Source organism: Notothenia coriiceps, unplaced genomic scaffold, assembly GCF_000735185.1.
Source record: "Notothenia coriiceps isolate Sejong01 unplaced genomic scaffold, NC01 NC01_scaffold00026424, whole genome shotgun sequence".
Taxonomy (NCBI): Eukaryota; Metazoa; Chordata; class Actinopteri; order Perciformes; family Nototheniidae; genus Notothenia; species Notothenia coriiceps.
This window is the reverse complement of record NW_011359125.1, coordinates 1907452-1920956: the sequence shown is the minus strand read 5'-3', so window position 1 is coordinate 1920956 and position 13505 is coordinate 1907452. Positions and strand designations below refer to the sequence as shown.

Sequence of the window (13505 nt, the reverse complement as noted above, 5' to 3'; positions counted from 1 at the left end):
ACATAATATGAACTAGCTTAGTCGAGTTGCAGTGACTGCAATAACAGCTTTGGACTATAGGTCCACCGGGAAAAGTCCCGAATCTCCCGATGGCCAATCCGAGCCGGCTCACACACACACAACTGAAACCAAAATCATTTACAGACATATGTAAAAATCTCTCATACACACATGTGAAACACACACACACACACACACACACACACACACACACACACACACACACACACACACACACACACACACACACACACACACACACACACACACACACACACACTTGCAGTGGGGAAGAAAAGCAATGTGGAGAGGCATCTCACCACTTCATAAGGAGTTTAACCGTGACACTTTTCAAAATCCCGTTTGTGTCCCCCCACTTTACAAATAGGCCTATGTTTATTATTATTTTGTAACGCAAGCCGTCATCGCCACGGAGGAGCACACAGCCTTTGTGAGCTAGGCGACAGAGAGAGAGAGAGAGCGAGAGAGCACACCTTTATCTATTTAATATAGCCTAGGTGTAAAAAATAAAGTAAGAAATCATTCCAATGTGTACTATAGGACAGTCAAAAATAAAAACAGTTTAAAAGGGGAGTGATTAGTAAAATATGCATAAATAAAAAGAAAGCCCCCGGACCCCCCGAGAGGATGTGAGGTCCACCCGCAAATAAAGCAGGTTAAAATAATTAAATTGCATACATTTTCTTTCAGTAAACACTCAAACCGGGTCCCACAGACCCAAACAGCACACAAAGGTTAAAGGTAAGCATATAATAATAATGTTAAAATGTGCTAAATATACACACTGCAAAAAACTAACAAAAGAGGAGTAAAAGTAGCTCACGACTTGATTTATTTTTTGAAAGTAGCTCTCATCCTAAAAAAGGTTGGAGACCCCTGATCAAGAACGATACATTTGACCATTTTAAGCTTGGCCTACCATTTGATTGGAGCGATGAGGAACAGTTGGGGCTTGAAAAGGCCCACCTGTTCAAAGTGGGGAATGACAGAAAAAGTTTGAGAACCACTGGGTTAGGTGAAGAAGCCACCTTTTAATCACATCAATAAATGTTTTTTTTTTATACTTCATATTGATTACAAAATATATATTATACAGATAGACACAAAGTCAAAATACATGGATATTATAATACTATCATCTGGGGATCCAATTTCTGGGTCTGATCTGAACGGTTGAAAAAAGGTTAAGCATGGATAATCTTTCTAAGATATTTCTAATGTTTTGGCAGGGGATTTTCTTTTTTTTGGGGTATTTTAGGAAGCTGTAGTACACCACTACAACATAACATCTGTATAGTTAATGCTAACAGCAGATTAGCGCCTATTCAAATTCATTTCTAGACACAAAGGAGGATAGTAATATTGAATAACACTATATGTACTTTATGTTCAATTGTTTTCACATGTTCAATTGTCACAAGAGACACAGGAGAAAGAAAAACAGAATTTAGATCAGACTTAAAAAAAAAGATGTCCAGATATCTTTTCTCAGCACTTCACTGTATGTATGGCTTCACACATTAATGCTATCACATTTAATTAGTTTTAACAGCTGCTTCAAATCAAGAAGAATGTGTTCAAACCTTCTCATTGATCTTCTTGAGGTCCAGGCCATGTGCTCTGGTGTTGAGATCTCCAAGCGCGCGCTTGTTGGCAGCATTTTTACGGTTGAAGTCGTCCTTCTTGGCGGAGATGAGGCGCTCGGTGCGGCGGCGAGTGTCTGCTGATTGGCTGACCGTGCTGGGCTTGGTGGTCGTTGACTCGTTGGCACGGCGCTCCGCATCACGAGACTTGTTGTAGGAGATACGGACGCTGTCGTACGCACCTAGAGGAAACCACATTTCAGATCAATCAAACTGTTGCTGGAGTACATTTAAGGATTGAAAAGACAACTAAAAGCTTACAGCGGTTTCAGACACATTCTCAGAGGTTTGCCAGCCATATGAAGGCCTGAGTCAATGTAAATGTGTGTTAGTAGTCTGGCATTGGCTCCTGATGCTAGCTGGGACTTCAAGTCTCTTGTCCTTAGGCATTATGTAAAGTGATTTGAAAGATCCTTCTCCTCTTTTTCCTCACCTAGGAAGTTGGAGTTTTTCAGGGTGTCCAGTTGGCGGTGCAGCTGCTGGGAGGTGAGGTTCAGCTCTTTAGCCTCTCTCTCCAGAGCGCTCAGATCCTTGCTGGCCTCAGAGTTGCCATCCTGCACGACCGTGAGGTCTCCCTCCAGACGGTTCAGGGCGTCAGTGGTCTCACCGATCTGTGCTCTGCAGGGAAATACAAGCAGTGGTGGAGGAATGAGAATTATAATCCTGATATGATTTTTACCTGTGCCTCACCAGGGTAATTTCGGCTGTTTAATTGTTCGAATCTTTTGGCTGTGCATTTGGCAAGGTTGTACGATATTTTTCTCTTCTTTTTTCTTTTCTTTTTGGAAGTTTAACTTAAGCTCTTATAATTACTAATAAAATCATAAAATGTGTATCTAAATTACAGACACGGAATTATTTTTCCAAAATGTTGATCCCATAGCCATTATAGCATAAAATATTGCATTATATTGTTGACAGATCTGCTGTTTAGGTGGCCGTGACAGACCTCACGGACCTCACCTACCTCTATTAAGCTTACCATTGATAAATAAATGCTAAATTGGCTTTAATTTGGTTTGATGGAAAGGAAGTATTTCTCAATAATGTCTTACTAGAAATATGAAACCAGACAGTACATCCTGAACTTTTGACCTATCCAAATTGTGCAATTTAGAATGTGCAAGCAAAGCATAAAAGTTTCCACCAAAATTGTAGGAAGGCGTTTTTGACACCTTGACAACGGTTACAACGATTGAGGACAACAATGCACACCTGTATGTTCCTGCCTGTGTACATGACATAAGCTCTCATAACCAATTGCCCCTTGTGAGATTAATAAAGTTGTTGATTCATTGATTGTTTCTGTAAATAAATTAAAGTTTACATTTTGAATATTTTAAATTTAAGTTAAAATAAATCTAAATTCTTTACATGTCAATTTGCTTTTTTAAACCTGATAAAACCGCTTTGTACATTTTTACCCAATTCCTGGTCTCTCTGGTGGTCTCTGAAGGTATCTCCTTGGTCTTAGAGTGAGGTAAGAATACCTTTCCTTGGAAAAGGCTGACAGTAGTTGATAATTTGGACTTCAAATTGTTTAAGGCAGGGGTTTTCAAAGTGTGGGTAGGTGAGCCTCCCCTCAGAGAACATAAGAACAGCCGCGCCCCCCCTCCCAATTATTATTGCTGTTATTATTATTATTATTATTAGTGTTGCTATAATGCAGGGGTATTCAATTGCATTTCAAAGAGGTCCAGTAAGAGAAAATGTAATTAAATGCTCTGTTTTCGCTGTCTACCTTCCGCCATTTGAAATTACTCCGACTGTTTCTCTCCTCTTGTCGTGTCTCTGTGTGTGTTTGAATCTATCGTCCTGACTGCACCGATTTGATTGGTTGAGTAGCGTCACCTCCTTAAAACATTAAACAATAACTTTTTTAAACCTTTTTATTTTTATGTTTTAAACATATTGTATAAAAGTCCCCCACTACTTGGACTATTCCTTGCACCCCTCTAGAATAAGCCCGAATGGTCTCAACCATACTGCATCAGTAACGTGCACTTGTTATTATAACAAGATCGCTGGGAGCGATCGAAAAATTGAGTGTTGTTCAGTTTGTGTGTTGTTGTGGAACATGCGTGTCCGTATACCACACACCCAATTACAATTGCATGTTCAATTCACTACCCTGGAAGTTAATACAGTTGTTAAAGTTGGAACAGCCTGTGGACAGCCGTTCTTCCTTGCATGTCAGTCGCCGACACCTTCTTACAGAGGACAGGCACATCTAGCTGCAGCACGACCTGTATATTTCCGCATGCCGTGTTCTCAAGACATATTTTTTTTAACATTTTCAACATGGTGGATAAATCCTTATATGCTCCCGGTAACACACTGAACGTCAACTTTGCCTCCTTATTACACTCACCCCTACTTTAGTGGGAACAATGAGTCTGCGTCTTTGATGCACAGAGGAATAAACGCAGATTATCCTCTGGCTGCAGCCTTGACCGGTACTTGCTTTTGATCAAAGTCAATGCGGAAAACCTGCACTCACACAGGTAGGTGGAGGGAAGGGAATGAGCACTTTTACAGCCTTTTTGGCGAGGTAGGGGAACTCGGTCTCCACAGACAGCCACAAGTGGGCAAGTGTCACTTTACTCGTCTTTTTCTCGTTCTTTTGTGTCTCACGCTGCGCCTCCCCTGAAGCTCTCTGGCGCCCCCTAGGGGAGGCGCGCCTCACACTTTGAAAACCGCTGATATCCATTCTGCCCAACTAGGACGACCGAATTTGACAGTAAACAACTGCGGAAACAATAACGGGTCCCAATGTGGATAGAACGGCATACGCAACGCTTCTGGGGGTCCAACGGCTCCGTGTGTAAGAGCTCAAAACGATCATTTTCTGATAATGATGAGGCAAATAGCCCCGGCCTCTCCCCACCTTCTGCTGCTCACCCCTGCCATCTAAAAGTAAACTGCACACTGAATGGGGATTATCTTATCTTTTCTCTCAGATATGGACATAACAACGCGGAGTGAAGGTCTAATTTGACAGGACGGAGACACGCAGCTCTTGCTCACCTGCAGCTCCTCCCGCTGTGATGCAGCGGTGAACGGAGCGACAACAACAGACACTTCAAGTCAGATCATCGCCTCTTAGTATTTTAATAACTATCAACCTATCTAATAGTTATAAATTGTTATTTTTTACTTTCGGCGGGGTCACTGGATCACTGCTGCATGAGACAGAACACTGACGCTGTCCGAAGACGAGGGCGGACACAGAGAGGCTCCGTGTTGAATTAATTACCTATTATATAGAGTCGGTTGATTCATTTGGTGTTAAAAGCATGTCAATAAAATAAACAAGACCTAGAACGCAAGGACCTATTGAACCCGGGCACTTTTATTTATGTCCGCGGAAGATTTAAACTTTTTAATACACACGTTGACTGGCGAGAAAACACTCTATACCCGGCTCCCTCTGTCTGCCCCACCGTGGAGTATACCAGAAGGGACACCATATGGACCAACATGCTGCTTTGCTGCTTTGTGGAGGAGTTACAGCGCCACGTATCAGGCTTTCTGCATCAGCGTACAGTGATATGTACTGCAGCGGCTGTACAGAGCCAAACGTAGCTGTGCTGTCTCGTGTGACTTGTTTGGAGACGTTGCGGCTCGCCTCGAAAGTAGACCGAGAATACAGCGTCGACTAGCGCGCGCGGTAGTAGTTTGTGCGGATGCAAACAACTTAAGGTGCATGCCGCCACCTGGAGTCGGCTTGACTCGGTTTGCACTAAATAGGATGCAACATGTACATGTGTAATCGTCGTCTGATATCACATAAGTAGTAGGAATACACTTCGTCCCTGCTCAAGAGTAGATGAACTATACATTGTTATTGCGACATATTAACAGATTACTGAGACCACGCAATCCGATTTTAGTTGTAACCAGGATTGCAACAAGCAGTAATGAAAGTAACAGTAGTCACAATCTGCAGAACTTATGAAGTTAGAATGAATTGAATGATGAACAACAGTGAGGTGTATGAATACACTAAACGACAGCAGCTGTGGAGCAGTATCGACAGTGTCTATGAATATTGCCTAAGAAATACGAGTAGAAAACGGAAAGTAGTGCAAGTATGCTGATAATAAAATGTATAGATATATTTCATGATGATAAGCGCATCATGTGTGAACATACAAATGATGTGTCGTTCATCTCAGCTGTACAATGTCATGATATGTACCTTTCGTATTGAAATATACAGTAATTGGCCATCGCAATGTGTGAGGCATTCTACCAAGGAGGATGGTCGCATTCCATCAGCTCTTTTCACTAAGCGTCATGACACACATTGAGTCCATACGAGAATTTAATAATGAACTGTAAATAGTAACCAGACATTCTTCTCTTGCATACATAGCTCTGTATGTGAACATGTAATATTACACTCAATATTACAGTATGAAAGATATGTGAATGAATCTGCATGATGAAGGCAAACTGTGAGGAGTATTGAGCATTACAACTAGATGAATATCTACATGTGCTGTGAGCAAGTATGACCATTGTGTCATAGAAATACTCAACATTAATAATAAGTGTGAAACGATGAACAAGTGCAAGTTTAACCTAGTAATAATAAGTTTATTATGTTTATCCATTTGGATGATAAGCATTGTGGGACATCAATGACATTGTTCATGAGCCGGTGCATCTTCTCCTGCAGCAGAAGAGCCAAGTTGCTGTCAGACTCGACCTATCGTTGAAAAGTAGTATGCATCTGATTAATCATTATGTTATTCTGTGGAGGCACATTTGCAACAGATAATATGTATACTGCGTTTCTCAGCTCATTCCCCCCTAGCCGCAAGAACACTTGAGTCCAGAACATGAATGTCTTTTCGTACTCGCTTCGTATCACTCCGTTTCCTGATTGCCTCACCCCTTCCTGGTAATACATTCTGTTTAGCAGAACATGCAGTTTACATGTATTTTCCGTTTCGTACAACATTGATAAAATACTGCCGAGAGCATATGAATTATAATGTGACATCTGATACTATGAAATATGAGCACTTATATCATAGCATCTGGAGTGTGTGCTGTGTGATAGTCACCCATTCCACCGGAGATTATCACACATTTAATAAAAAGGTTTGAAAACAAATGAACAAGACTTAACCTATAAAATAATTTATTATGTTTATTCCGTTTTGGATGTAGCTTTTTGACCTTTCGTTTAGAGCCAGTGATCTTCTCTGCAGCAGAGAGCCAAGCGCTGTTCAGGACCCGAACCTAACCCTGAAAAGTATTATCATCTGAAATAATCATTATGTTATTATATATCACACATTATGTACATAATATGTATATCTTGTCTCTCTCATTTTCCTGCCGTCCCTCTTCGTCTCTTTCGTCTCGCATTCGGTATCACTCCGTTTACCTGATTACGCTCACCCCTTCCCTGGTAATACATCCTGTGGAGCAGAATTCTTACAGTTTTCCAGTTATTTCCGTTTCGTAAAATGATAAAATACGGCGAAGATATAAAATATGTGCTTCATTTTTTCATACTTTTGAATATATTCACTTATCTCATAGTAATCTCGTGTTTTACTGGGTCTTTTTGCATGAAAACAAAGACTGGCATATCGTTTCAAGCCAGTACGTTCGACAAAAACCCACGGCATGTTGTCGCGACTGTTGTTTTTATGCCATGCACCGGCTTGAAAGGGTCATGTGATCTTGATCACGCGACGTGACGCACGACTCCAAAGGGTTAATATTGAGCATATAAGTATTGTAAAACTTGGTATTTAGCAAAAGATACTCTGTTTTCGTATTGATGCTACTAAATGTGTTCATCCATTCGAATGTGGCAGTCTGCTATAATGGGGGGGTTGTGGAATGTGATTTACTTTAATATACATACATTTAATTTATTATGATTATGATATTTAGCATTGGAGTTTTATTGCTGCTTATGTATATGTTTCTCATTATTATTATTTTTAGTCGCTCATCTTATTTTTGTCTTTATTAATCTGTGCTATCCCCTCGTTTTTCACCTCTCACACTGTGAAAAACACTCCAACAAATATTACAAACAAGTGTACTGCAAGAAGCAACACTATATACTATTATTTGATTAAAAATATTGATATTTTTTCATTATAGTAGCCTGTGAAAACCGTCATAGACAAATATAGTGATTAAGATGCTTACAGTATCGGCATACGCAACTTACAAGAGGCTGGAATCATTGCGAACGAGACTAGAGTTCGTACAATACCCAGTTGTCTTTGTATTTGTGAATGAAGCGTCCATTCATGGTTAATCCTGTAATTGAACAAATGGAGATTTTGGCAACGCCCTCTAGGGCAATTTGGCAACACCCCCAGCCCATGGCATCCGGCTGGGGTTTTTGACTGGGGACACACCATACCAAGAGCTAAGTGGCGAACTCAGTGGCATATGGTACAGCCTTCGCGCCAGCTTATAGTCTTTATCTCTCGTATTAAATTTTCTTTATCTCTTTCCTTTATGGAATTGAAATATTATCGTATACATGGATAAAATAAGTGTAAAAGCACACTCTGTGCACATCACTGTGCGTCTGGGCCCCGTGTGTCATTATTCCAGTTTCTACAAAGCTTTAGCATGGCTATGGCTATGGTAATGGCGCTGGAAGCAGTCATCAGCGTGAGAATAGAACTNGATGGGCCGGTACCGAAGTGGGCCGGTCGGATAAGTCACTAGCACATCCCCCACTCCCCCCGTTGACAATTTACTAGTGGTACCGAAGTGGGCCGGTCGAGAGTCCCGGGCTGATTTTTAGTCCCAGTCCATCCCGATGGCGGTACCGGTACCGGTATGATCGCCCATATTGACGCACCTAATTCCTAAACTTCTAACAGATACAACATAAACCGATCCTTCAGCCTCATATGAGCTCTCAGACACGTTCAAAATTAAACTGTCATCGCTGTCTGAGCTTGCTGCTGTGTGCGCCATCGTGCGTTTACATGCAGATGCTGGGATCCTGAACGGTGCAGCTGGAGCGCTTTGCCCGCATTGACGTCACCCATAATTTGGCGGGACTTGAAGAATCCCCGAGAAGATCTAGAAAATTCTCAACATTGAAGGGCAGATTAATGGTTATCAAAGTACAAATATCCAAAATCAGTTCAGTAACGGTTTTCAAGGGGACAATATTTACTCAAATTGATGGGTTTGGATGATGGGGGAAACTCGTGTCACAGGCTTTTTAATAAGTTAACGTTGCCACGCAACACACACAAGTTCATCCAGTAAGCACAGTTGTGTCTTAAATTGCCTTGCCTCCAACTTTAGGGGCAGGGATTAAATAAAGAATAATTGTGAGAGGCTTAACACTGTTTCAGACACCTCAATACTTTTACTTAATGAGGTTGTTTTTTAGAGGACCATGATCAGGACAAAGACTGAAACTTACAATGTATTCCTATATTGATTAGGATACTATGAAAATGCAGTATTTTGCAAAACATGCATGTATTGCCTGAAAAACTAATATAAAAATAATATAACACCATTACTAGGTAAATAAATATCCCAACATCACCAGGAAATTCATCTCTGAATAATGATTAAATGGTTAAATGGAAGTTATATTTAGTTTTTGACATAAATCAAATCTCTTTTGACCCATTTATGTATGGTAGTATTTCAATGTAATTTACAATGGCATGCATGCAAAATGTGATGTTTTAAACAGGACTGCCAATGGCATTTGTTCTGTAACTTCTATTGCAAACCAGTAATTGTTTATTCTTTTACTCAGATCACTGTGTGTAGAATAAGAATGCCATGGCAACGACTGATACATATTGCCGGCTGCAGAGACATCATAAAAATAAACATACATAAGTATAATGGAGATAGGTTAGAGCAGAAATTGCTTTTCATTAGGTTTTCTGACAAATGAAAAACTATGGGAATGTGAAGATCAATATTACAAAAAGTAATGGGTCGGACTCAACCTGCATGTGGCAGATGGCTTGCTGGGCATACACAGCAGTAAACTCAATTGTGGCTATATCCTTGATTGAAGCTGATACACAACCTTCCTCATTGAGGCAGAGTCTGGGGAAATATCTGAAAAACCAGTGGAATTTGAGGGTGAACGTGTATAGCCATGCAAGGACATTTCAGTGTTATCTTATAAGCATAAAATGACAATTAACAGAAGGGTTGACAGCAAACAAAAGCGAAAAGGAGGAACACTGGAGAATTGGTTTTCCGGCAAGCAGCCGACAGGAAATGGCTCCTTTAAAAGCTTACTGCAGCAGTCTCTAGGATGTGAATAGCAGGTCAACTGAAATTAAGTTCAATTTTACATTTCCCAAGGAGAGCAATTAGTTCCGTGCTAGAGGTGGCACAAGGACATAACATATCCAGCACAAGAAAATGTAATGAATTCTTGACTACCATAATGGGGTGATCCATGAAAATGTCAAACGACAAATAACTAACCCAGACGTCCCAATGCCAATTTTATGCAGGATTTATGGAGATAATCGATCGAGATATATACTAACTATATCTTATCATGATTATAATGTACAGTAACTGCGCATATTTAGGACAACCACTGTTATACCTTAATGTTTTATATATAAATGTTGCTTTTTAATCAATATCCTAGATAACCGGACTTGCAGGACAACGCAATGATGTATGAGATGTATACTGTCAAACATAAAAAAAGTAGAAAACATTTCTGCCGTAATATTGATTGCCGTTCACATGAAACCAAGTGAAAAACAATGTAGTGTTCTCCAATAATAGTCCCGACATGCTTTGCCAATCTGGATTTGGCAGGTTAATTCAGTCACTCAAATGAAAGCCTGTGAAATGATTTCAAATACAGTATATGAGTTTTAGCTGATAGAAGCTAGTCTGTGTTGGCAGGGCTCTGTATAACAGTAACACATGAGAAGGTGAGATGGCAAGTCCAACACAACAAGAGAGCTTGAAATACCTCCCAGTACTCTCAAAAGAGTGACTGCCCTCACTTGGCACCGAAGAAACAGATCAAATTATTCTGAACCATTCACAGTTGTTACTGATCTGCTAGATTGGTCACTCGTAAACAAACAATGAAATGAAAAACATCTCACTGCAATGCTTAACGTGAATGTAAATCTGTATGCCAGACAGCTGTTATGCAGTCTGAACATATACAATTAAGATTTTTACTCCTCCGTTTCCATATCTCTCTCTTTATTCTGCAATGTGTAACAAGATCATAAAATGCTGCGGGACTTTATACCCCTTTTTCTTTTATACATTATTAATTTCTAAAAAATGCTCAATGCAGCACAATAAAAAGGTAGAAGCTGTTGTATTCAAGACTTTAACACAATGCTAATGTTAATGTGCAGTGCAGCATGTAGCCTTTTATGAATAAAGTATAGGAATGTGAGTAGCTTTCACAGCTTGGATTACCAGGTCACTCGATTTAAGCTGCCATAACTATTTGTTGCTTCTCTTTCCACATCCTTAAATGAAATCAGGGCAAGTTGTGAGAGCAAAACAATGTCAGCCGCAAAAACCCTACAGGGAAAGAACAAAGATATCAAGTTAAGCATCAAATAAGTATAGCCAGGGATGAGCAAAAAGGTTCCAAATCACTAGTCCTATTCTAAGATGCTTTATGAATGCAGGCTCTGGGTTTGTCAAGTATCTGTCATGGCTTGATCACAATTCCAATGTGATTATTCATAGTTTCTAGAAAGAAAAATAAAAGACAAATGCTCATCAACTCAAGACTACACAAAGGACTTCAGGGCCCTTCAAAAGACATCTTCCCACAGGGAACAGAAGGTTTAAGAGGACTCTGTTGTCTGCGGCAGGGATGTATTGGAACTACAAGCAGGCTGGTGGTGTTTGTTTTTTGGTCTTGAGAAAATCTCTGATGCTGACAACACAGACATTTCTATTACTTTGCTTGTTGTTTCGAAAACACTGCTAGAAAGACATTTTACATCAATCAAACCCACGGGTCCCTTTGAGCAAGGATTAAGGGCTTACATCTGAGTTCCCTTTCAAAGGAGAAAAAACAGCCATGACTGCTTTCCATCCACCTTGTTACATTGCACAAAAAACACTTGTCGATGAAAACTGCTGATCTGTAATCTGTTTCACACTGATCCTTCACAGTTGAGTGCTGGTTCTAGGGGAGAGCAGGTCTATGATCTTGGGTCAGTAGTATTCTGACTGTGAGTCTTGAAAAATTAGAAAAGAGAAGCTGTTTGCCACCAGGAGCTTGCTAGAAGGGGGCCTGCTGGCAATCTGTTAAATGATGTATCAGCAACAGTGGGTGCTGGCTGCGACTCCAACCAACCTTGGCAGAATGGCATCAAGCACACATACTCAGGCATACACAACTGAACAGGGATCTGCATTCACAAATATTTGAACAAACTTTGAAAAGACACACTCATAATAATTAAAAATGCCACCAAAAAACATTAAAATATACTCATATAATTGTACATTAAATAAAACCAACCTTGACAGACTGGTGGGGGTGCATCCATCTGTAGCCTCTCTCCAAGTCGGCAGGTCAGAATCTCACTGCCCACCAAGGTGAAGCCGGGCAGGCACGAGTACTGAATGATGTCCCCTGTGCGAAGTCATATAACACGCAATTATTCAAACACACGCTGGGAGTGGATATGAAAGACATATCCGTCTACACACACACACACACACACACACACACACACACACACACACACACACACACACACACACACACACACACACACACACACACACACACACACACACACACAAGAGCAGCCTCCTCAGTACGAGTACTTCAAACAGTAATCAACAACACATTTTCTAATGAAGATTGACACCCCCTTAGGTATAGCTGGAGTACTGAAGGCATTATTGCACACACACGCATGCACACACAAAATCTAATTTACACTCAATTTCAAAGACACAAAGTAAGGCAGACACTAGCCATGTGATTTCCAATTTTATACACTTCTGAACACTGTAACCAAAAAAGGGCCTACTTCAAGAGCTAATCAGCCCTTGCCTTAAACTTCTATCTAATTGCAAAACGCATGAATAAATCGCCAAACTCAGAAGAATGGAAATAATTATGAGAAAGAAGAGAAAACGGCAACAATAAAGAGAGATTTGAAAGATATCCCAGGTAGAATGAGTTGGTGAAGGCCAAAATAATATCTGTACAGGGGCAGTCTTAATAAATACATACATCCATTATACAGTAGACATTAGAGAATGTACATCTGTTCATGAATATGTACTACACATAAAGATTACCATGACTTACAGCAAAGATAAAAACATCTGCAAAATTGTTTTCAATGAACAAATAAAGAGTTTAGATGACAGGGGAATTAACTCATTAATAATGGGCGAAACCATTAGATACGTCAAGTCCCATTTAGTTCTCTGTCCAGGGCTGTCCAAGCAAATTAGCTTATGTCTAGTGCACATTTATTTAATAACACATTGTCTATGGCCAGTAAACAAGCAAAATAAAAGAAGACAAACCTATTTCAAACTCGTCATCATCGGTTAGGATGGTTGCGTTGGCGACAGGAGGGGGTGGCTGACAGGCTCTCAGCTGGTATGCTGTTGGAGAGAGGACAACAGTGTTTGCTTGCACTCAATTGTGGTGTGTGTGTGTGTGTGTGTGTGTGTGTGTGTGTGTGTGTGTGTGTGTGTGTGTGTGTGTGTGTGTGTGTGTGTGTGTGTGTGTGTGTGTGTGTGTGTGTGTGTGTGTGTAGTCGTAGTGTGTGTAGTGTGTAAGTGTGTAGTGTCGTGTGTGTGTGTGTGTAGTGTAGTGTGTGT

At 40.4% G+C, this 13505-nt stretch overlaps 1 protein-coding gene across 1 annotated transcript in view; it reads right to left on the bottom strand.

Annotated features, from left to right (window-relative positions):
- LOC104957131 (CUB and sushi domain-containing protein 3-like) overlaps nt 1–13505 on the bottom strand; it is a 196504-nt gene that overhangs the window by 64755 nt on the left and 118244 nt on the right. Inside the window, 2 exon segments of the mRNA XM_010784744.1 lie at nt 12178–12291; nt 13206–13286. Of these exon segments, the coding sequence (XP_010783046.1) occupies nt 12178–12291; nt 13206–13286 (195 nt within the window).